This window comes from Danio rerio, chromosome 25 (assembly GCF_049306965.1).
Source record: "Danio rerio strain Tuebingen ecotype United States chromosome 25, GRCz12tu, whole genome shotgun sequence".
In the NCBI taxonomy this organism is placed as follows: domain Eukaryota; kingdom Metazoa; phylum Chordata; class Actinopteri; order Cypriniformes; family Danionidae; genus Danio; species Danio rerio.
The window spans coordinates 29,464,400-29,491,147 of NC_133200.1; the positions used below are offsets into that span (position 1 = coordinate 29,464,400).

The 26,748-nt window shown below is 37.0% G+C and overlaps 1 protein-coding gene across 2 annotated transcripts in view; it reads left to right on the top strand.

Annotated features, from left to right (window-relative positions):
- The window catches only part of grm8b (glutamate receptor, metabotropic 8b), a 316,204-nt gene that overhangs the window by 196,965 nt on the left and 92,491 nt on the right, over positions 1-26,748 (top strand). For both annotated transcript variants that reach the window (XM_001922020.7, NM_001287539.1), the window contains one exon: positions 9,768-9,968. In XM_001922020.7, coding sequence (XP_001922055.2) covers positions 9,768-9,968 — 201 coding nt within the window. The remainder of the gene's footprint in view (positions 1-9,767; positions 9,969-26,748) is intronic.

Sequence of the window (26,748 nt, forward strand, 5' to 3'; positions counted from 1 at the left end):
CACGTTAGTTATAGCGTAAAACGCCCATAATGATGCTCTAAACGAGGTGGAGTAACAACTATTATATTGTTTTACCCAAACACGCATTTAAAATTAAATCCAATATTAGTTTTGTAAAAAACATGGATTGTTTTTCATATTAATTGAAGTATATGTAAAGGGCATATATACAGGTAGGGCCTATGTTTGCTTTACTAATATTATTGAGAAGTTAAACATTACATATTCTATTCTAAAACAAAAAACTTAAAAAAGCTAACGCATATTCTAATATAATATATAAATCATACAAATAAATAAATAAATAAACAAATAAATAGGCTATTTAATATAAACAATACATATTATATCGTAAAACAAAATCACTTACGAAAGCTAACACATATTCTAATATTATATATAAATCAAATAAATAAATAAATAAATAAACAGGCTATTTATTATAAAAAGTATATATTTTAAGTAATTTAATATTTATTATTTATTATGAAATGTAAAAAATCTCACTGTAATAATAATACTAATGATGATGATGATTGTTACCGACTCGGTCCCAGTCATTCCCCTCGCTGGCCAGCAGAGGTCATCATCACCAGACTATTGACATTATGTCATTCTCACAGACTGATTGGCATACACCTGCAGCACATTCCCCAATCACTCACCACACACATATAAGCAGCACACACACACACACACACACACACACGCTGCTTCAGTGTTCAGTTCTGCCCCGGCTAACACTCCTGAGTGGTCTCATCCTTGCCTGCTTTCCCGTTGTGATCTTGCTTCGTTTACTGACCCAGTCCTGCCTACCACCTACCTTGTACCTTTGCCTGAACCCCGACTTTGATCCTCGTCGCCTGCCTTGAACTCTAGCCTGTTTACGACTCTGATACTAGCCGCCTGCCTCTAAAATTTATCCAGATTTAGTAATTCTGTTTTTGCGATCCGTGATCACGTAATCCAGCTTACTTTTTGAGCCAGTTTTTCAAAGCAACATCGGATTGGATCAATCTGATCCGGATTGGAACTTTTCAGGATCACTTAATCTGGATAACCAGTGCTCAAACAGCATAGGACATCACAATGTAGAACAATAGATATGTAAAGAGCAACAAGTAGAATAGCCAGCGTGGGGCCAATATAACTTTATTTTTATTTGAAATGAAAACTAAAAATTTTTTTATAATTAATAAAATAATAATAATAAATAATAATAAAAACAAGAAAAACCCCACCCCATCCTCTTTCAGCAGTCCACTCATCTGAGACCTAACACTGTACATTGAGGATATTTATAATAAGTTTCAAATATAGATGTAAATAAAAAAAAGACTTAATGTAAAAAACTCCACAATAATTTCAGACTTCCTCATCTGATGTGGAGAGACCAGCTTGTCTGAGCGTAGCCTTTAGGAGGCGAATCAAGTCATTGGCCTTGGTTTGCTGCAGTTTGGTCAGAATCAGTTGTTTCTCTGCCAGATGAAGCTGTGCTTCTGCCCTTTCAGTCTCTTTTTGCAATTGTTGAAAGTGATTTCAAAAATCAGCGATTGCCAATCTTTGCAATTTTTTTTTGTTATTTTATTCAGTAATCAGTGCATGCATCACTAATACATATTCTAAAAAGAAAAATGTTTTCCATTGTGATGAAATATATATATATATATATATATATATATATATATATATATATATATATATATATATATATATATATATAAATTAGTGACAGAATAAAATTGAATGTTTTTGGTCAGTTTTGACAGCTGTTTGGGGGTTTATTTTATGAGGCCAATCTCTTTTTACTTTGCTGTAGGCCTATACTGAAAGGCTGAATACATTAAAGCCTATACTCACTATAGCCTGACAGATGAACAAATAAAATTAGAACCTTATGAATAAATAGTATATCTACTATATACTGCATGATCCAAAAATAGTATTATTTAATACATTTTTTTAAAGTTTTCATTACATTTTGGATATGAAATCCACGTTAAATCCACCCTTCTGATGGGATCAGTTTAATCCAGGTTTTTTGGATCAAAGTGATCCAGATCCTACAAAAAAGGTCTGAAAAACCCAAACTAAAGGTTTGATCCGGATCAAAACCAAGATTGGATTACGTGATCTAATCCGATTACGTAATCCGTTTTTTCTTTTGAAAAAAACATTTTCAAGATTTGATCCAATCACTTATCCAAAATCCTAGTGGATTACTTTTGAAAAACCGGGCCCTGGTGCCACAATATTATTAGATCCACTACTTCAACTCCAAAATGCAATATACTCTTGTTTGGTTACTTTTATCACTGCTGTCAACAAGCTGTTTACTATTTACTCATAGTTCTGGTCTCTGTCCACCCACTTCGATTGGTATCACTCGATTGAATGGGCTTTATCAGTGGTTATTAGCTTTAGCTGATATGAGCCAGTAGGGCCCTTCTACATCTACTGATATACATGGTTAAACAGCTATACTAATAGAGAGGACTCTAGATTCAGGTCTGTTTTTTTTACTGTGAAAGTTGGCTTTAGGGTTATGATCTGGGTAGACATTAATAAAATTCAATTAATGCAAAGTTTTATTAATAATATAAACAATTCTGATGATTAATTAGTTATACTAATAGAGAAGACTCCAGATCTGTTTTTACATTACCATGATGGTTGGTTGGGTTTAGAGTTGGAGTAGAAGTTAATAAAATACAATTAATGGGAAATTTAATAAATAATATAAATAACTCTAGTTAACTTTCAGCTGCAGCCGTATGTGATCTGGTTAACCACGTGAATGAATAACAGCTTTCTGAGCTTACCAGTAGGGACAGAAGGCCCCCACTAGCCCATATCTATTAGCTGATAACCACTAATAATGCCCATTCAATTGAGTGATCAAATTCGAATCGGCTGCTCCGTCCTCCTTCTGACACATTTCTGCTAAAATTGTGCAGAAATCATATAAAAAAAAATTAATGCTTGCAGAGCTTCAATTAACATGTCAGAAAAGAGAGTGATTAAATGCATAAAAACACTGTTTGACCAACGCATATGTGAATAATAATGGCTCACTTCTCTGATTTGGTGCAATTTGAATCGTCCATAAGTTCATGTGGTCCGAGCATGAGACCACCCCTATCCGGTAGACTTGAGTTTGGTTTTTTGGTGTGACTGCGGGTGTACTTACACTATGTACAGTTGCTTTAAATCGGGCCGATGCACGCTTGTCTCCCCTCCTGTCTGCCTCACAATACATTCCGGCCTGGTCATACTTGTCATATAGCGATGATGCACTCTTCAGTAAGTGCTTTTGCTCAGCACAGTGGATATTTCTTTAGTTATATTGTTTTGGTTGTTTGGAATGCAGTGACACGCAGTCAAATATTTCGTCAAACAGATCAGCCACCTTTGACACTCATAAACAACCATAAAGTCCCTTAAAAGTCACATCTCGTCTTCAGTTTTTGCATTCACACTACAAGAATACCACGCCTGAGCCCAAGTGAACCACGCTCTGGCACACCTCTTCCAACCGGGCCAGGGCCGGCCAACTGAACCGTGCCTTAGCCTAATTCAGAGCACTCACACTTATCAAACGATCCAGGAAACAGGCAGGGCATGGTTCGGATAGCATAGTGTGAGTACGCCCTGCAACTCCATCTGTGCATACAGAAATTTATTTTACATTCTTATTCCAAACCACAATGCATGGCAAAGTTGCACAAGCCTATGTACTACTGTATGTTTACATCCAAATAAATGAAATCTGGAATGCAAAAGCGTATAGGGTCATATCTGTTATGTGCAACCCTGCATATAACAGTATATTCTGCATCAGGTTACATTGTTACAGCAGTTGGTGGTAACAAAAGAGCCTTTGTGTGTAAATCTTTAACAAATTTTTTCAGACAGCTTGTTCAAAACTATGATTTTCTGGATTTATTTAGATTATATCTTTAAAACATTACCTCAACTTAAGTATAGTGAGTAATTGAGTGATTGAGTAAGTGAATTTAATTAATGTACTTTTTAAAAAAAAATTAATATTGAAATCTTTTTTTAAAATGTACATTGCTGATGTACTAAAGTTAATTAAATTAAAATAAGAATATAACTAAAACTTGTGCAGTATATAGAATATAACTAGTCATACATTACTTTAACAACTTTTACAACAACAAATCAGAAATTCTTTTATATCCTTATATACTGGTAATCATAGCTTGTTAACTTAATTTTTTTTTTTTATGAAAAAATTTAACACTGTAAGGTCAATAGAGTCTTATTTAAAGTTCATAGCCCATGTCATTTGTTGAGATAAACTATTTGGTTTGCAGCATTCTTTGAAGATACTGTATCCACCTTAATGTGGCTGAACCCAGGTGATTCATTAAACCAACAAGACGAGTAAGTGCTCCCACTGCTGAAGTAAAAGCTTCCCATTTAGTTGAGTTGTAGACCTTGGTTCACCACAGAGACGCATTGTATTTTATTCTCTCTAAATGAGTTTCAATAAATTCTAGCCTGACAACTTCAATGATTGAACGCTCTCCTTGAACCTATTAATTTGCTCTTTGCTTCTGACCTTAAAGCCCTCATTGTTAATTTACACAAGATTTAAAATGAATGGGAAAATGTATGTAATACACTCCACAATTAATCTTCGATATAATAAAGTGATGACAGGATTGGCATTTAAGATTATGCATATGATAGACCTTTATCAATATTCAATTATTCAATACATTGTGATAATAGACATGAACAATATTGATATTATGGGCAAAATACCTACAAAAATCACTTTTAAAATATGGTGAATAATTATTTAACATTCAAACATTTAGAGATGTTCAGACTGTTGTATTGGTGCTGATACTGAGAAGATATGAAACATGTTAAACTTTACTGACACTAAAGATTTGTTACTCACAGTTAGACAGAAAGATATGAAGTAGCTGGTTGAGTTATTTTACTTTGGATTCACAATAGTTTTTTCTTCTTCTTTATTTGTCCTATACCTAACTTGTGAAAATGTCATTTCAATCAGCATTAAAATATATACAGTGCACCCGGAAAGTATTCATAGTGCTTCACTTTTCCCACATTTTTTATGTTACTGCCTTATTCCTTAATTGAATAAATTCATTTATTTCGTCAAATATCTACACACAATACCCCATAATGACAATGTGAAAATAGACTTTTTTTGATATTGTTGCAAATTTAGAAAAATAAAACACTTTAAAAATCACATGTGCATAGGTATTCACAGCCTTTGCTCAATACTTTATTGATGCACCTTTGGCAACAATTACAGCCTCAAGTCTTTTTGAATATAATGCCACAAGATTGGCACACCTGTTTTTGGTAATTTTTGCCCATTCCTCTTTGCAGTACCTCTTAAACTCTATCAGGTTGGATGGGAGGGAACAGTGTACAGTATTTTTCAGATATCTACAGAGATGTTGAATAGGATTTAGATCTGGGCTCTGGTTGGGCCACTCAAGGACATTCACCGAGTTGCAGTAAAGCCACTAAATTGATATTTTGGTGGTGTGCTTTGGGTCATATTCCTGCTGGAAGATGAACCATTACCCCTGTCTGAGGTCAAGAGCACTCTGAAGCATGTTTTCATTCAGGATGTCTATATACATTGCTGCATTCATCTTTCCCTCTATCCTGAATAGTCTTCCAGTTCCTGCTGCTGCAAAACATCCCGACAGCATGATGCTGCCATCACCATGCTTCACTGTAGAGATGATATTAGCGTGGTAATGAGTTCATGGTTTTCTCCAAATGTAACACTTGGCATTTACTCAGAAAAGTTCAATTTTAGTCTCATCAGACCAGAGAATTTTGTTTCTTATGGCCCTTCTCCCCGATCACTCAGCTTAGATGGCCGACCAGTTCTAAGAAGAGTCCTGGGGCTTCATGTACGAAAACTTGCATTGAAATCATACTAAAACATTGCGTATGCACAAAGGTGTAAATGTGCATACGCAGTAAAAAAATCAGATGTATGAAACACTGCGTACGCCGAATCACACGCATATTCTCTTTGTACATCCGAATGAATGTAAAACTGAGCGCAACATGCACGAGCGCAAAACCCCTCCCTGATCCTCCCTGTATGAATATGCTAATGACTCTACTTTGGCAAAACCCAACGAAACAGCAATGGCAAAAGCAAGCAAAATCAGAAACTTTAAACAGAATGTGAATTGGAGGTGCTGCTTTCAGAGGTAGACCAGTGAAAAAAAGTGTTATTTGCAAGTTTGTCCTCCGGAACTAATAACAAAATAAAAAAATTGAGTGGGAAAGTTCAGCTGATGTGGTTAACACAGTTGGATCTGAACATTGCACTGAATTTTACAGCAAAAATTTAACAGCATGAGTGGTGTAGCTTGTAAAACGCAATGGCAACATGTTTTGATACATTCGAGCATGAACTCGATTCGAATCCAGCGTCTGATGAACTCATTCCTCTATCCCCCACTACATATCAGATTTTGCCTACTCTTCATCACGAGGAAGACAAGTAGAAATCATTAATAAGTCTGTGCATCATATTTTATTTGCACATTTATTGAATGTAATTTTTTCTGACTCACATATCCTATGCAAATTCATCTTTAGATGGCACCTTAATAGCAATGTGTGTGCAGTAGATCGCTCCGATTACATTGGGCAAACCGGCGACCGCTGCAAGTTGCAATTTAATGTTTGGCTGGTCAACTGCATGGTATGGAAACCTTGTATACCTGCTAGACATGCGGATGAACCAGTATCATACAGCTGCCATTGCACAGCTCAAATACACTTTGTAGTGTGCAATTTAAAGAGCCCATATTATGGGTTTTTGAAAATTCCCCTCCATGTAGTGTGTAACACAGCTCTAAGTGAAGTGAAGTATCCAGCTAAGGCTTAAATCTGTAAGAGTACAGTGTTTAAAACAGTTGATTCATCTATAAAAGAGTCGACTCATAGTGCTTCAAACGAGTCGCCTTGATACCGAGTCATTAGGTGTTTCGCCATGACGTACGAACGAAACCAAGTTATTCACGTGCACACGCCCCGCCCTCTGACGCAGAAACGCAGACACACACACACACCCACAAACACACGCACACAAACATGCCGGTCAATTGAAGTCACACTGCAGATGGATATTATATCGAGTCTCTACCCAAAGATGAAACCTCAGCATTATAACCAAGCAGTTGGAAACTACTGGAAGCTTCTGCAAACTACATGCTACAAAGAATACTTCATCAGGGTTTGTTAAAGGAAGGATCAGTAAAGAGTAACTTACTGATGGATGTCAGGATGGGTTTCTTCCTCCATTTCTCAAGTGTAAGTACGTGCGATTAAAGTTGTTGCCTCGTTGACTCTAGCTTGCAAATGTATTTAGTTGTGATTTATTACTTGTAACCGCGTGTACTGTATCAGGTTAACTGGCTATATTCTCTTATCGCGTGCTGCTTTGTTTATGGAGCTCCGTGGACGAGGGTAGTGTGTGTGTGCGTGCGCTGTCGTCCGGAGGTATGTGTGTGTGTGTGTGTGTGTTTGTGTGAGCGGACGATGGCAATGTGTGTGTGTGTGTGTGTGTTTGTGTCTGTGTCTGTGAAAAGAGCAGAGTGAGACAAGCTTGGATATCTCCTCGACAGTTTTTGGAGTTTTTGCTCAATAAAATAGTTAATCATCTGAATTTTCAAGTCCATCGACTGTATGTACATTGACCCACTGGCAGTTGAAATCCACGTCTACACTATCGAGCGTGTATGAACTGTGATTACTTTTATATTGCTGATTAGCTGTTGTGCATTTTACTCTCTGACTGAAGGCAGTCGACCAATCGCAACAGACTGTCATTGGTCCAATCAGCGCAGATTAGCTTCGCGCTAAGGAGGGGTTTGGGAACAAATGAATCACTTGACGAATCATACGGGAGTCGCTGGGATAATTAGGTAAAAAATAAATGCAAATTATGAGACCATGAAAATGTTTTTTGACCTTGCATGCATATTAGACTGTTGTTGGAGACCCTTACAACCAAGATATGACCCTATTTCATGTATAATATGGACTCTTTAACACAACTGCCTCTAGGAGTCGCCAATGGAAATAATACAGACACACACAAGAAATGCACGTACGCCAGACATGAAGTTGGCGTGGACCAGCGCACATTCCCACGTTCATTTCATTGTTAATAAATCCAAACGTGAACGTGAAACCTGGCGTACACAAAGTTTTTGTGCGTACGTAACGTTGATACATGAGGCCCCTGGTGGTTCCAAACATCTACCACTCATGGATGATGGAGGCCACGGTGCTCATTGCAGAGCAGCAGAAACTTTTCTGTAACCTTCCCAACCTTGTGCCTCGAGATAATTCCTTTGTCTTTATGCTTGGTTTGTGCTTTAACATGCACTGTGGGAGCTTATATGAACAGGTGTATGCCTTTTCAAAGTATTTACCACAGGTGAACTCCAATTAGGCTGCTAAAATAACTCAAGAATGATCAGTAAAAACAGAATGTACCTGAGCTCAATTTAGAGCTTAATGGCAAAAGCTGGGAATACTTATGTACATCTGATTTTTCTGTTTTTTTTATTTATTTTTTTTTTTTATGAATTTGCAACAATAAAAAAAAAAAAATCACATTGTCATTATGGAATATTGTGTGTAGAATATATATATATATATATATATATATATATATATATATATATATATATATATATATATTGCATAGCATGGCATAAGTTCATCATCAGACATTAAAGCTTTGTGAGAATTAGTTTAACATGGATTGGGAGAAAATAGTTAATATATGATAATGTATTTACTATCTTGAACTAAGAATGAATATCACCTGTACAGCATGTATTAATGTTAGTCAAATTTCAACATTTACTAATACATCATTAAAATTCAATGTTATGCTAGATAAGTTGGGAATAAAGTACATCCAGTAGGTTGTTATCGCGAATTAAAGTCCAACAGGCTTATAGGCAGCCCGATGAGAATCTTATCAGGCTGTTGTAAAAAACTGAATGACTTTATTCTGTGAAACAACTGTTCTAGTTGTACATTATTTAACTTAAAACATGACTACTTTCCACAAAATATAACAATTAGACACAAAAATTATTGTTCTAAGCCATAATAGTAAATCTTAAAATGCAAAGCAAAGCTGACAGAATTTAAACTAGCTGAATAAAACATACACTGACCTATGTATTATTCATTTACAAGACTGCACCAAACAGTCAAAAACTGTGGTGTGACAGACAAGCAGATGAAAACTAATGTGGATGTAGTTTTGTGGATTTAAAGTATGCACTGTTGGTCAATGTGATTCGAAGTTCCCGGATGAGCCTCATTATTGGTTGTTATCTCGGGATAACATATCTTCGAATGTCACGACTGACTAATCAGATTCAAGTATTCCAGACTGCCAATGAACATTTATTAACAACGTTGACTAAATATGGAAGTAAATTTGTAAATGCATTAAATACATTAACTAATTGAACCTAAAGTGTTCTCAAATGTGTTGGAAATTCTTTTAACTTTTTTATTCTTAATGAATTAAATATGCATAAAAATCATTGCCTCTAACCCAAGAAAGTCAGAAATCCAGAAGTTGCCCAATCAATGTCATTTGGAAATGATAAGAAAAAAAATAATGTATGACAAACACTGTCACATTTTAACACTTTAAAGTTTAGCATTGCACCCTTCTTTTTCTGCAGGCTTGGAGAAGGTTGGCAGGGACTCCACTTATGAGCAAGAGGGGAAGGTGCAATTTGTGATGGATGCGGTGTACGCCATGGCCCACGCGCTGCACCGCATGCATAGGGATCTCTGCTCAGGATATCCAGGCTTATGCCCCCGTATGAGCAACATAGATGGCAAGGAGCTGCTCGGATACATCAGAAATGTCAGCTTTAATGGTGAGAAATATCTACTGTTTTAATATATTTTTTTTCTGCTTCTCGGTTTAATTGGGTTGTTGATGAAAACCTGATTGTTCAATTAATTATCAAAAATGTAAAAGTCACCTTTGTTAACAACCAGAAATGTTGGTAGTTTGAAATTGTACAGTGTTTGGTTATTTACAACTTTTAGTTTTAGTGTATAATCATTAGGATTATTCTTGCTCCTTAAAATGTTATATATATATTTAAATAAAACAGGCTTTTTAAAAATGCTTAAAATTCAACAATGAATGATTTAATTCTTATCTTTTTTTAAAAGCTACCGTTTCATTCCAGCCAGTCAGCTTGGTGGGCTTTGTCTGCTTTTATCAATTGTCCATACCCCAGAGCCTTGCATAAGCCCATCAGCAGAAATCCTGTTTTTAAAGTTAAGAATAGATAGATTTCTTCAATATCTTCCAGGGACAGAGTGGCTAGGTACATGATGTGCCACTTCTCCTGACTATCATGTCTCTAGCAGCAAACATTACTGCAGGACAACTGGGTTCCCCCAAACCCAGACTTCTCATAGAGAAGATGGTATCAATTGCATTCAGAGACCGGTTGATCAAATCCATAATTTTTATTGTTTGGAGATTAGGGCAAGGAGATTCACAGAGATAGAATAAAGCAAGACAAGAGTAGCCAGCCAGGAAAGACAAGGGAGGGAGAGGAAAAAGATGCAACCACCTTAGTCGAGAGTCAAAGAAGAAAAAAAAGTCATGTTGGTGCGCGTCTGGCTAGTACATCTGTGACCAAGACTGTAACCAGTCTTTGTCATGTATCAAGAGTCATGATATCCATTTATGTGCAGCTCCACAAGTCCGCAAGAGTACCACTCAGGCTGTTGCATGCCCAGAATGAAGCATGGGATGGATTAGTGATGGTTTAAGCTGCAATATTATGGCATCCCGGAAGTCCAATACTTGTGCTAGATGTGCACCCATTGGTACATTATATCCTGAAGGCGGTGCTGTGTATCAGGATAATAATACACCAAAACACACAGAAAGACTGCTGACAGGATGGTTTGATAAACATGAAAGTGAAATTGAACATCTCCGAAGTAACCATATCTAGTTATGTTTGAGCTGATTTAGCGTGTTTTTGAAGGAGCGCATCATGAAACGTTTTATTTCACCAAAATTGTGTGAACCTGTCCACTATTCTGGTCTGTGTTGCTCCCGATGACTAGTTTTGGTGGAAACATGATAGTTGAGATGCACATTTAATTCTGCATTGAGTTGGGCAGCTGTGGCACCTGTTAGCACCCAGACATTCCTTGCCGACAGTTTCCTTCTTGGTGGTATGATGACATAATCCTGGATACTGTTGCTGTAGTTAAATCACAAAAACTATTATTTTTCAAATGCTATTGACATAAAATATCCATAAATGTGTATAATGATTACAAATATTAAATAATAATAGGTTCAGACACTAAGAATTTGCAGATTTCTTGAGATTCATGTTAAATGTTATAATAATAACAATAACAACTTGTTTTTGACAGTGTTTTAATGATTTGTGATTTATTTATAAAACCATGGCAATAAAGAACTGTTGCTATAGTACATGATTTTTTTAAGAATGACATGCTATATTCATTCTTTCTCAAAGTGATCTACATAATTATTTGCAAAATGATTATTCAACAGAAATCATTCATTTCCTCATGATTCTCTCACTTGCTCTGCTTTTTCATAGTTTTATCTTTTTCCATTTCTTTCCTCCCTGTATGAACTCCTCACTTCACCTTAATTGGCACACAACCACGCATCTCTTTTATAGAAACTGCTTTATGCGGCTAAATTTTGTTGCTTCATGCAGATCATCAAGCATTCTTCTGTAAAGGGTTTTCTTTTATTTCACAGACTTTCACACATATAGGCTTTTCTTTTTTCACATAACTCACACCAGTGATTTTCAGCCTTTTCTCTCAATTTAACATATCTTTTTTTAACTTTTTCTTTTAGGTAGAGGATTTTTTTCAGTAATAATACAGACACCATGTCATACCTATCAACTTTGTGGTGTAAAAATAAGGGATATGCCCACACTAATAAGAGGTTACCCTGACCCCCCTTTAAAAAATCCCCAAATTACTAAATATGCTCATTTGGAGCAGTTCTGTTGTAAACAAACAGTTAAATGGTCAGTAATATGTTTTTTATTATTTACAAAATAAACCAAAAAAAAATAAATAGTGTGCATTAGCAGCAAATACATTAGCAAACAGTTCTGCTTATAAAAATTAATTGCTATTATAATGAAATAGAATCAGGCTATCAAATCTCAGCCGTTTCTTTAATGCATAACTTACACATTATGATTAAAAAGAGCAAGATATGAAGGATTTAGATTTTTTTTCCATTTAAAAAAAAAAAAAAGGGTGAACCAGTGGCGCTGTAGGTAGTGCTGTCACCTCACAGCAAGAAGGTCGCTGGTTCGAGCCTCGGCTCAGTTGGCGTTTCTGTGTGGAGTTTGCATGTTCTCCCTGCGTTCGCGTGGGTTTCCTCCGGGTGCTCCGGTTTCCCCCACAGTCCAAAGACATGTGGTACAGGTGAATTGGGTAGGATAAATTGTCCGTAGTTTATGAGTGTGTGTGAATGTTTGTGTGGATGTTTCACAGAGATGGGAAAAGAAACTTGCTGGATAAGTTAGAGGTTCATTCCGCTGTGGCGACCCCGAATTAATACAGGGACTAAGCCGACAAGAAAATGAATGATTGAATGAATGAATGATTAAATAACAGAGTTTTCACTTTAAAAATGCACACATCTAATGTTATAATGAAAGCATTGGATTGCTTTCCTAACTTTTTATGCTCTTTTAGGAGAAAATTGGTTGTGTTTGAAAAGAACCCCCAGCAAGATCAACATCTTTAGATATTATTACTATAAATAATTATGTGTATATGTCTGTTTAATCGCGCACCAAACACCCAGACTTTTGCTCTGCTTCAAATCATGAGTACAGAATCCGTTTAAGAAACAACATCTATTTTTCACTATGGAGCACGTCAGCTGAAAGTCATGCACCTCTATATGACTGTTTTGAGGATTGCATATGAAGGGGAGACGGCACCTGTAATTAAAAGGGAATCCCTCTGTTTTTATATTTATTTCAAAGTGTTTTCATGCCTAAACAAAATAAAAGCACAGAACAGACTCACATTTAAATGCAAGAAGCGGCCTCTAGTGGTTCGGAGGTCTAGGTTGCATATAGTGAGGAAAGACTCTTTAATGTTTATTTGCTGTCCTTCAGTGAAACACTGAAAATCCCGGAGAAATACTGGAAAATACCTTTACAAGATGATAGCGGGATAGAACTGTAAAATATACAAGAAAATCCCTGGAAAAACGGAAGGGTTGACAAGTATGCACCATGTGTCTTCTTCCTCTACTTTCTCACATAGTCTTAAATTTTGAGTTTGTTACAAAACCAGACAGATGTTTATTAGCAAGCACAGCCTATTTTACTTCTGTATGAGAAAAATTGTTTGGAAAAAAAGGCACGATGGTTTTATTCATGTTAGTTGATTGAAATGCAAAATGACTTTAAACATAGACTATGAATAAATGTTTGAATCCAGCCCTAAAAGAAGAAAAAAAAAAAGTTTAATGATTCCCACTATATTTATTCTTTTTGATGTGGTTGAGACTATTGGTCAAACATTTATGGATACTCTTTTAAGTACATTTCAGTGACTGAAAATGAATTAATGAGCAGCTTGGCCTGGACAGTTTAACCATTCTTTTTGTCATTCGTGCATTTGATGATGCCATAAGACCTTTGGAATAAAACGCATGGCATTTCACAAACAATTTACATGTAATGTCAACAGACATGTTTTATGTCTTTTAGCCTAAGTTAGTAAAACCAGAAAATATTGCATTTGGAATTAGTTAATATTTAATGTTTTAGTATTAGGATTTAAATTTTGGCCATTATAGTACACTTTAAACAATGAATGTCATTGCAATGGCAAAAAAAATGTAAATACGTTATAGTAAAAATATGTTAACCGTTTAACAATAAGTTTCCTTAATGTATACGTGGATTTAACATAAATTGAATTTCCTAGAATTCCCGGCATGACACTTTTTATGCTTTTTTTGCTGACATCACTATGGTTCTATTTGTTTTAAGTTTAGTTATTTTCTCAACAGTTATGCACTTTAGAGTTTTATGTTATATCTAATGTTGATACATAGAGCCCTATCATACACCTGGCGCAATAAGGCACAAGACGTATCTGCTGCAAAATGTTGCTATTTTCAGACAAGAGCAACCCTAGTTTTTACATTTTGCACTATATTGTTTAAATAGCAAATCCATTTGCGCCACTTTGTGGTCTTATGGGAGTGCTGGTCTAAAAAGGAAAGAGTGTTAAGACGCATTGTTGGCACATTGCTATTTTGAAGAACTGCGCCTGTTCCATTGACCAGAAGAAGAACATTTGAACATTTGAACAAGAAAGAACATTTGTTATACGCCTATGCAGTTCCAAAAGCTTACACATTGGTTAATATATGGGATATACAGTAATACACATATATCTTTACATATGAAAAAAAAAAAATATATATATTTAAATGTTACAAAAATAATTATTTCCTACATAAATATAAAAACCACTACCTCCATGCCGTCTTCATATCGGGGGTCTTTTTTCAGTCTATTCATGACAATTTGCATTTGTATAATTTTATTATTATTAGCAGTATAATTTATTATATGGATTTTTACATTTGCTTTAATAAAAACAAGTTTAGATTTGTCCACCTGTCGGGTATTGGAGACATGTGCATCACCATATGGGTAATAAGAATCGGATATGTGTTTGGATATAACCACACTTCGTTATTATTCAAACTTATTAGTTTGCTGAAAGAACTAAATTTAGAAATCTTTGCGCTTAACAAACAAAATAAAATATGAAGGCTAATGGATGTCTTCAGATGTCTATGCAACAAAATTTCCTTATCCACGAAAGTAAAGAAGTAAAGTAAAAAGTAAAATAAAGAGAAAGTAAAGCCAAATGGAGGAGGCTCGTTTTTTTGCACAGCAGATGGTCTGTTTAACTGTTTTCTTGCTAATGAAGCGTTCAGTTTTTCCACTTACAAAATCCACCATATAAATAGCAAATGTTCCATGGCATGATGCATCTGGCTCTTAAAGGGAATGAACGATGATTGGTTTAATGCACATTATGCCCAAAACACATCCATAACTCATTAAGAAAATAAGCAAAACCCTGTTAGACCATGCACCATGGCGCAAACTGTATTTTTCCATCCTCAAATTAGCAAAAGGGGATTCGGACATGCCCTTTATACTTTTGTACCATGCACTTTAGACTTAGTTGTGTGAATGACACAACTAAGACTTAATGACTTATTCAGGGGAGCTGTGGCGACCCCTGATTAATAAAGGGCTTTAGCCGAATTATGATAATACTTTCATTATCGCACATAGAATGCTTTTCACCTGCTTTCTTTTTGCGTAAGGATGCTATGCAAACCGGGTAGTTCCAAATGCAGCATTATTATCAGAATGGTTAATCAGGCAGGGTCAAATACCAGCATAAACAGTGTAGTAGGCCATCCAGAAGCGAAATCCAAAAAAACAGGCAAAAGGTTCAGGGCAGGCAGCAACGGGTCAAAACAAGACAATCAGTCCAAACGTCAAAAACACAGGCAACAGGAAACAAGGAAAACTGCTTACGTAAGGACAGCAACAGCTTAACAATACTCAGCCCATGTGTGTTGAACAAAGGGGTTTAAATAGAACAAATATTCAGTGTGTGAGCAGTTTCAGCTTTGAGTGTAATCAGTCTGGATCTGGAAACGGTTGTGTGTGTGTGTGTATGTGTGTGTGTATGTGTGTGTGGCATGACTGGGTGTTGTAGTCCATAACATGGCAGATTTGTAGTTCTATAAGTGTAAATGTTTTCCGACCTCTGGTGGTTAGTGACTGTTGGTATTCATGACAGAGCCCACCCCCCCCTCCCCCTAAGGAGTGGATTTCAGACGCTCCTAACACAGTTTAGGCGGGAGGTGGAGCTGAGGTGAAACAGGGGGAAGGATGGAGGACCAGGACTATGCAGCGAAGGTGTACCTGGGGCATGGAGTAGTGGAAGGCCTGGTGCATGGAGTTGTGGTGGGCCTTAAGCGTGGAACTGCGGAGGGCCTGGAGCATGGAGCTGCGGAGGGCCTGGAGCGTGGAGCTGCGGAGGGCCTGGAGCGTGGAGCTGCGGAGGGCCTGGAGCGTGGAGCTGCAGAGGGCCTAGAGCGTAAAGCTGCGGAGTGCCCGAATCATGAGGCTGCAGTGGGTCTGGAACCTGGAACTCTGGTATATCTGGGGACTTGGGTTCAGCAGGAAAAGAAGGGTTAAACACCCACAGTGGGTCGGGAGGCTTTGGTTCAGAGAGCACTGGCAACTCTTTCAACCCCAGTGGGTCAGGAGGCTTGGGCACAGGAGGCAATGGCAGTTCTTCAAACCCCAGTGGGTCGGGAGGCTTAGGCACAGGAGGCACTGGCAATTCTTCAAACCCCAGTGGATCAGGAGGCTTAGGCACAGGAGGCACTAGCAGTTCTTCAAACTCCAGTGGGTCAGGAAGCTTGGGCACAGGAGGCACTGGCAGTTCTTCAAACCCCAGTGGGCCTGGATGCTCTGGGAGGTCACATGGCTTTGGAAAATCACATGGCTCTGAGAAATCACATTGCTCTGGGAAATCACATGTCTTTGGGAAATCACATGTCTTTGGGAAATCACATGGCTCTGGGAAATCACATGGCTCTGGCGGCTCAGGGAAATCACTCTGCTCTAGCAGCCATTCCTGGAACTGAGGCGGCGGCCATTTATGAAGCTCAGACGGCCATTCAGGAAGCGCAGGCGGCGGCCATTCAGGAAGCTCAGGCGGTGGCCATTCAGGAAGCTTAGGCGGTGGCGGCCATTCAGGAAGCTCAGGCAGTGACAGTGGCCATTCAGGAAGCTCAGGCGGCGGCCATTTAGGAAGCTCAGGTGGCGGCCATTCAGGAAGCTCAGGCAGCGGCGCAGCAGCTTTGGCAGCAGTGACTCTGCTAGCTCTGGCAGCGGTGGCTCTGACAGCAGTTCTGGCAGCTCTGGCAGCAATGGTTCTGGCAATGGCTCTGGTGGTGGCAGCACTGATGACAGCGGCTCTGGTAGCACTGGTGACAGTGGCTCTGGCAGTGACTAAGGATCTGGCAGCTCTGGAGGATCTAGCAGCTCTGGAGGTGACTGAAGATCTGGCAGCTCTGGAGGATCTGGCAGCTCTGGAGGTGACTGAGGATCTGACAGCTCTGGGGGTGGTGGTGGCAGCTCTGGCAGTAACAGCTCTGGTGGTTGCAGCAGCTCTGGCAACTCAGGTGGTGGTCGCCTTTCTGGTGGCTCAGGTGATGGTGTTTCAAGAACTGGAACAGGAACTATGACAGGAACAGGCTCGGAACAAGAAGCCATCTTGTGAGCTGGTGGCAGATTGGCACTTACCACATTGTGAGCTGGGGGGCTGGTTGTGACCACTTTGTGAGCTGGAGGACTGGAGGTAGCCATCTTGTGAGCTGGACTGTTGGTGGCCATTTTGTGAACTGGCAGACTGGAGGCAGCCAACTTGTGACATGGGGAACCTGGGGTCTTGCTGTCTATTGTCTATTGTCTATCCCACCCAAAAAACATTTAGATGTTTCCTCCATCTCCCCGACAGTGAAGGGGGAGCCAGCAGTAAGCAGAGCAAAGTCCAAAAACTGATATAGCAAACCTCGAGGACCATCACGAATGAGGCTGGTTTTAAGTGGTTCATTTAAATCACAACAAAAAAAGTCTATCAATGCAAAGTCTGGGTAGTTACAGAGATTTACAATGTCTAGGTAGTCTTTAATGTGGTCCTCAAGGGAACGTTTACCTTGCTGCAGACAAACTAACTGTATAGCTGGATCCATGACCAATAAAGCCGCTGGAACTTGTTTGGCTGAGTATTCTGTTGCGTAAGGATGCTATGCAAACCGGGGTAGTTCCAAATGCAGCTTTATTATCAGAATGGTTAATCAGGCAGGGTCAAATACTAGCATAAACAGTGTAGTAGGCAATCCAGAAGCGAAATCCAAAAAAAAACAGGGCAGGGCAGGTTCAGGGCAGGCAGCAAAGGTTCAAAACACGACAATCAGTCCAAACGTCAAAAACACCGGCAACAAGGAAAACCGCTTGCGTAAGGACAGCGACAGCTTAACAATACTCAGCCCATGTGTGTTGAACAGAGGGGTTTAAATAGACCAAATAATCCGTGTGTAAGCAGTTTCAGCTGTAAGTGAAATCAGTCTGGATCTGGAACCGGTTGTGTGTGTGGCATGACTGGGTATTGTAGTCCATAACATGACAGATTTGTAGTTCTATGAGTGTAAATGTTTTCCAGCGACCTCTGGTGGTTAGTGATCGCTGGTAATCATGACACTTTTGCTTACAAATATTTTTTTTTTATTTATGGTTTAATAATCATCCTTTACAATAACATCGCTTTAATATTAGATTAACTTCCTATTTATGTACTGTAAACTGGTCTGGGACCTTTAGACTGGACAGACTACTGTATAGTTTTAAATACATGACAATAGTTGTTTTTAAAATGGCATTTTTTAAAGAAAGGTTTTGTTGTATGAAAAGTTCAAGTATACAGCAATATTTAGCTTTTTTATCATGTTTTTAATTAGCTAAAATGTTGAATTATTTTTGGTGTGCTCAGAGAGAAAAATTGATAAATTCTTAATGTTGAGACCTAAAAAATTATGTAAAATAAGAACTAATTGCAATGGAACACCGTGAAACCACAACCCATTTGCTCATACTTAAAAAGCAAGCTTATACACGACTCACTAAAAAGTTAAATAATTGAGGCAGCGAACATAACACAATGGGCCCTCTCATACACCCGGCGCAATGTGGCGCAAGGTGCGACGCAATTGTTGTTGCAAGTTTCAGCTCCGCGCAAGAGTTGTTTTGATGTTTTGTGCCACGCTGTTTAAATAGCAAACGCATTTGCGCTCATGTGCGCCAATAGGTGTTCTGGTCTAAAAAGGAAGGCGTTCTGAGGTGCATTGCTGGCATGTTGGTATTTTGAGAAATTATAATAGATTTTTCAATAGACCAAAACAAAGCCGGTCTAAAGTCCAGCGCAGAGTGCGTTAGTTGTGTGCCTCGCTTACACACTGCTTAATACACACAAGATGTAGAGCAATACGCAAATTTCTTTACAAATGAAAAATAATTCAAATATTAAGAAAATATATAGGATATAATAAGGATATATAGGATATAAATATAAAGGATTAAAATATTACAAAACATTATTTTCTAGCCTACAGATATTTAAAAACCACTGCTTTCATGCCTTCTTCATCTCAGGAGGCTTTTTCAGTTGATTCATAACAATTTACTTTTGTATAATGTTATCATTATTAGCAGTATTATTTATTATATCCATATTTATATTTGTTTCATTAAAAACAAGTTTAGATTTGCCCTCCTGTCTGGTTTCAGACCATATGGGGCACAACATGTGTATTTGGATAAAACTCAGGTTTTTGACCACACTTTGTTATTATTGTTCATTTATTTTTTTAGCTGGGAACTGAATTTAGAAATAGTTTTGAAACAAATCTTTGCGCTTATCAAACAAAATTAATTATTTATAGGCTAATTGATGTCTGTTCGTACAAGGTTTCCCTATCCATGAGAGCGAAAGTAAAAGTAGATTATGAGTTGCCTTATCTCTCATTCTCGTGCTGCAGATGCTCTGCAGATGCTGTTTTTTTGCTAGTGAAATGCTCAGCTTTTCCACTTACAGTCACTTTACGTCAAATAAATAGCAAATGCGCTTATGGTGCAACGCAACTGGCTCTTAAAGGGAATGGGAGATAAGACTCTAATTGGTTTATTCTCAAAACACTAACCTATAACTCCAACCCAAGCTCATTCTGGAAACGTAGCCCCGCGGACGTTTCTGGAGACCGCAATTTACGTGGCCGGAGGTACGTAAAGGCCGCATTGGGTTTTTTTCAAACGAACGCTGCGGGGCGGTGTGGCGCCGCTCCGCCACTCCTCTTCGCGCTCGCCGGCCGACGACTCGCCTCCGAGTGGAGGGCTTTCCCGATGCAATCAGTTTGTCCGCTTAGCTCACAGCGTTGCGTCGGCGGAGCGGAGGCCCCGGAGGAGGAGCCGGAGCCGGCCCCGGTGGACGACGACCGGGATCGAGTCCGGAGAACAGCAGGTTCCGGAAATCAGGTAAGACTAAAAACGGAATCCGAAAAATAAGGGCGAGAACGCGGCGGGATCCGAAAACGTGGTCGAAATCGAAGACGAGGGCTTTTGCTTTTTTTTTTTTTTTTTTCCGATCCGGCGGCTTTTCGCGCGAGAACGGCACGGGCGCCAACGCCGCGCGCTACCGAGATGCGAAAAAGCGCGCACAGCGGCCTCTCGCGGATCCGCGAAAACAAAAAACGCTCGAATACGTACCTCCCGGGACGTAAATCGCGGTCCGCAGAAACGTCCGCGGGGCTACGTTTCCACAATGAGCCCGGGTTGTATAACTCATTAAGAAAATAAGCTCAACCCTTATAGATCATGCACCAACGGTGCGAAGCAGAATTTTCCGTCCTTATAATAGGCAAAAGTGGATTCGGACACACCCTGAAAGCGTTTGCGCCCTGCGATTTGCACTTTGCGCATGGACTGTCAAAATAGAGCCCCAAATCCCAAATTAATTAATTTTAGCATGCCAAAGTCAAATTTAGGCCTATAAAATATATTTTACCATCAACAAAACTGGCTAGTGATTATGTTATGTTAGTTTGTTTCTCTGCTTATGGGAAAAGTTGTTTTTAATGAGCATTAGTTCATCATATGACCATCTTATTCTCATCTCATCTCATGTGTTTTTGTCTGTGTAACTGTGTACAATATATAGATGTTGGTACTTTAACAAATTGGTGTTCAACACTATAAATTATCAAAATACGGCATTTTACCGTAAATTTATTGTATTTCTTTTATGGTTTTAACTATATTTTAACTGTAATTGCACATTTTTTATTTTGTTTATATTGTAATTTAATCAAAACTAAAGTAATATAAAAATTAAATCGTCTTGCCTGAAACACTATATTTTTAGGTTATACTATTTAACTTATATTAATGTTTATTTGAAATTTATATTATTATTATTATTTTTAAATTATAACACACATCCTGCAGATTAATTTAATGAACTGTAAGTAATATAATTAGATTATACAAAGATATTAGCTAATGTTTAGCGAGTTTTTAATGCATTTTTTTGTCAGTTAACATCAAACTGCCAGCACTCATTAAAACATCAAAAACATAGATGACATAAAATCATAAGAAGATTTTTGATGTAATGTCCAATTTGTTCCTCAGTGTAATGAATGCAAAACCATGGCTTAAAGGGTTTACGCTTTTGCACAAACAACTGTGTTAGGGATGGATGTGACCACAAGCGCATGATAGTTTGGCTGTGCTCAATGATGTGACAGTAAATGTTGATGTTTGTGTTCATTTAAATTCATGAGTCAAATATGATATAATGTGCTGTGTTTAATTTGTTTGACAATTGCATTTCCATTGCTTTGTGTGTGTGTGTGTGTGTGTGTGTGTGTGTGTGTGTGTGTGTGTGTGTGTGTGTGCGCGCGCGCGCGCGTGCGTGCGTGCGCGTGTGTGTGTCTGTGCGTGCGTGTGTGTGTCTGTGCGTGTGTGTCTGTGTGTGAGTGTGTGTTTTGCAATCATTAACATTCAAAAGACTGTTCTTGAATGTATGTATTTGTGCATATATATTAGCCATCATATATGTTTAAGATCACATGATGCACATCTGACATTTCTGCTCTGTGTTTTCTTGCATCAAAAGCTTGATCGAGTCAGTAAGGGACAATTTTTCCCCCCCAGCAGACAACAAGAGGACAATTTCTAATCAAGTCAATGATAAAAGCAGCTGATCTAGGGAGTCAAGCATCAAACCCACAACCTTTATCCCTGAGCTATGACAGCTACTATCGCCAATAGGCAATTGCCAAGTCAACTGCAATCAGATGCACTTCAGTGGCTTCATACATATGCTTATTTTTAGATGTGTGTTAGGCTTTTGACTGGAGAGCAGAGCTACAAAATGAACATGTCTGTCATGATCACACCAAATTCTTTCAGTTATTCTGCTGCCCACATTCATGGATGCCTGGGGTGTTGTGGTCAACATATATCATACCTGTCAACACTGCGATGTGAAAATAAGTGATATGCCAAAATGGCTAAATATGTTCATCTAGAGAAGTTTTATTGTAAATAAACAGTTAAACGGTCAGTAATTATTATTATTATTATTATTATTATGATTATTATTATTATTATTATTATTATTAACAAAGAAAAAAATATTATACATTAGCAGCAAATAAATTGGTAAACAGTTCAGCTTATTAAATTTAATATAAATATTATAAAGAAATAGAATCAAGTTAGAATTAAATCTCATTAGTCTTTTCTTCACTGTATAACTTTCTGATTAAAAAGCAAAACAATTATTTTTTCATTTATTTAGATTTTTTTTGTTTGATTACATTAAATAACAGAGGTCACTTAATAAATGCACACATCTAACGTTATATTAAAAGCATTTGAATGCTTTCTTAACTTGTTATGCTCATTTTGGTCAAAATTAGTTGTGTTTTTGAAAAAAAAAGCCGCCACCACCAAGATCAAAATCTTTAGATGTTATTATTATTATTATTATTATTATTATTATTATTATTATTAATATTATTATTATTATTTTTTTTTTATTATGTGTATATGTCTGTTTAAACACGCACATAAAGCCCAGTCTTTTGCTCCACTTCAAATCACAATGCAGCACGTCAGTTGACTGTCATGCATTGCTACGTGACTGTTTTGAGGATTGCATAGGAGGGGCGACAGCGAATGTAATGAAAAGGAAGCGAATCTGGTGTTTTTATATTTATTTTAAAGTGTTTTCATGCATAAATTAAATAAAAGCACAGAACAGATTCACATTTAAGGGCAAGGGGCGTCCCCTGGTGGTTCGGCGGTATGGGTTGCATATAGGGAGGATTGGTTCTTTAATGTTTATTGCCACCCTACATAGAAAGATTGAAAATATGGGAAAATACCTTTATGGGATCACAGTGGGATAGAACTGTAAAATGCGGGAGAATACTGTGAAAAAAAGATGGGTTAACAGGTATGACATATACAGTATACAAACATAAACCTGTTTTTTTTTTTTTTTTTTTTTTTTGTCAGATTTATTTTAAAAGAAATATATTGCCAGTTGTGTAATTTTATTATGGGATCTTGATCTCTGCTCTGTTGACAATTTTGATTTTAACATAGTTTTTTTTTAAACGACGTTTCTTGTATTTTGAAACAATATATTGTAAAATAAACACTACAGAATTAATTTCTCTTAAATGTAACTGTAAAAGTACTGTCAGTTCATTATCAGGCTTTTGTACTGTAATTTACAAAACCAACCCAGACTATATCACTTTAATGTAATTGTGTTAGTAAAAGTTACTTTTCCCCTTTTTTTAACGATCTAGCTGCAAAGTCCAGAGAGCATGTTGCAAAAGCGTCAAGGCTTGTCCGAATACACTTTTGCTATTTTTAGGACAGAAAAATATGCTCTGTGCCCCTACACCTGGTCTAACAGGGTTGTGCTTATTCTCCTAATGAGTTATGGATGTGTTTTGACCATAATGTGCATTAAACCAATCATATCCCATTCCCTTAAAGAGTCAGTTGCATCATGCCCTGATACATTTGCTATTTACATGGTAGACTTTGTAAGTAGAAAAACTGAATTTCTAACCTTTCTAAACAAAACTTTTTGTGGATAAGGAAACGGTGTTGTACACACTCCACTGATAACATCCATTAGCCTACATATTTAATTTAGGTTGTTAAGCACAAAGATTTCTAATTTTCAGAAAATGAATAACTGAACAATAATAACAAAGTGTGCTCACAAAACTGAGTTATACCCAAACACATGTTCTATGCTTATGCCCCATATACTGACACAAATATCTCTTAAACCCGACAAGTGGACAAATCTAAACTTGTTTTTTATTAAAAACAAATCTAAATATGCATATAATAAATAAAACTGCTTATAATAACATTATACAAATGTAAATTGTCATGAATTAATTGAAAAACCCCCTGAAGATGAGGCATGGAGGCAGTGGTTTTTATTTTAATGTAAAATTGTTTGTTACATTTTATTCCTTTATTTTTCTTATAATTAAAGATATGTGTGTATAGCAGCACACCCTGTGTATATTAAGCAATGTGTAAGTATTTGAACCAACATAGGCGCATAACTATGTGCTCTGCAATGGACTTTAGATCTGCTTTTAGAACTCAATGCCGTGGTCTATATCAGTTCTTCAAAATAGCAACGTGCCAATGGTGCGCCTTAAGGCACCTTTATTTTTGACTAGCAAACTTTTGAGTCCACAAAGTCGCGCAAATTGTTTTTCTATTTAAACAATGTGGTGCAAAATGTGAAAATTAGGGTTGCACTGGTCTGAAAATAACAGCAAATCACACCAAACATGTCCTGCACCTTATTGCGCTGGATGTATGATAGGGCCCCAAAAGTTGCTTGAGCAAAGATCAAGGTCAAAAACGATATTCAAAAGCTTAAAAAAACAACAACAACAACATGAATAAAAAAGGAAAACTGTAATTTATGGATATTTTATGGTTTACAAATACACCGTAAAATATCCATAAATTAACTATATATATATATATATATATATATATATATATATATATATATATATATATATATATATTTTTTTTTTTTTTTTTTATCTTTAATTTTATGCATACCGAAGGGAACTGAAATTCTGAAGTTACAATTTTGTCATATGTTTCATGCTTGTATGTTATTTTATTTGATTAAATTGTATTTTATTTAAATTAGTACAGTGAAATAGCAATCAATGTTCACTTGCTAGTCAGAATCTTAATAGTGAGCGATTGATTACAGTTCTGACCTGGAAAGATTTCACTGTGTTTTCATCTCTGGTATTGATTTTCTCTTAGTTTCTCCCTTGCTAAGTGAAAACAGATTATTAAGTAGACAGATAATGGTTGAATAAATGGAGGACAAAGAAAGGACATTGTAGGCCTCGGCTGTGAGCCTGTTGGCAACTAAACGTCTTCATAAACGGCAGAAAAAAATCAATACATAAAGATGAGTTCAAAAAACAGGGGATTTTAGATATCTACATCTTTTCTTAATGTATGCCTTATCTCTGCCTTGGAAAAGGGCATCACCACTTCACATCAGACGGTTGAATTAATTGAAGAATTAACCTTTTGACACTCTTTTTTTTTCAGACATAAAGGTGCTTTGCTGTCATACTCTGGCATGAGATCAGAAATATAATCTTTAGCCTGATTCATGTGGCCAGACATAGAGCAGACATGTTCTTACGCTGCATGTGGAGCTCTATTGATTAACCTACATGTAAGGTCGCATGAATACAGAGTCTAAGACTTGAGAATTCCTGTGCTCACCTCATTGATTGTCTTGCATCATAAGCAGTGTATGAAACCAGATCTGTTTCTAGAAGTCGAGGGATTGAGTTATGAGAGGATAGATGTGATTCTGCTGTATCAGGTCACTGAACGGGCAGTGGTCTGAAAATTGGTTTCTGTGCTTTGTTTGATTGCTTGGTCCAAGCCCAAGTTCGATCATATCATACTCCCATGTGCCCTTGCAGATCTATTATTAACGATTACTTTTTGGAATAAACCACTGTACTTTTGTATTAAAGCTTATTTGTATTAAAGCTTAATAAGTTACTTTGAATAGTTTGAATGGGTTCACTATGTGGATCTCAAGTAACATTTGATATGTCTCAGCAGTTTGAAAAGAAAAAAAAAGAATGGAAAATAAGTGAACAGTTAGTTAGTTAGTTAGTTAGTTAGTTAGTTAGTTTGTTTGTTTGTTTGTTTGTTTGTTTGTTTGTTAGTTCGTTAGTTAGTTCGATGGTTTGTTCGTTCGGTGTGTTCTTTATGAAGCATGGCTGCAGCTGGCGATCAACGAGATTAGCTGAGCACAGATGGGGCAGAGTTGAAAATGGAGCTGTCAAACCTGACACTTCAGGGCTCAAAGTTGCAACAGTCATGATGACAGATCGCATGGTGTGATCATTTATTCAATTCTTTATTTATTGCAATGACAACAAAATATTTACACTACAAATAAAACTGAATACAGTCTCTAAAAACTATAGTTCATTTTAAAAAGTAAGGAAATTGTAAATTACATTTAAGTAGCCTATATAACAAGTGCATGAGAAATAAGAGGAAAATTAGAGGGCACATAAAAAGGAAATAAAAATCCACGAATAGGCCTATTAAACAAGACAATAACCACAAATTCTAGGAAAAAACTAGCTCAAAACATTAGTCTTTAGGCTACTAGGTGTTGAATGTAATGTAAATACTGTTCCAGTTCTTTTTTGAATATGCTGAAAAGGGTTTACATTTATTTACATTTATAAATATAAAACTTACAAATGTATATTGAAATCTTAAACAATGATTATAATTATTTTGGATAATACATATATTTTGTTAAAAGCACTTTTATTCCAAAAAGTCCAAAATAAAGGAGCTACAAGAA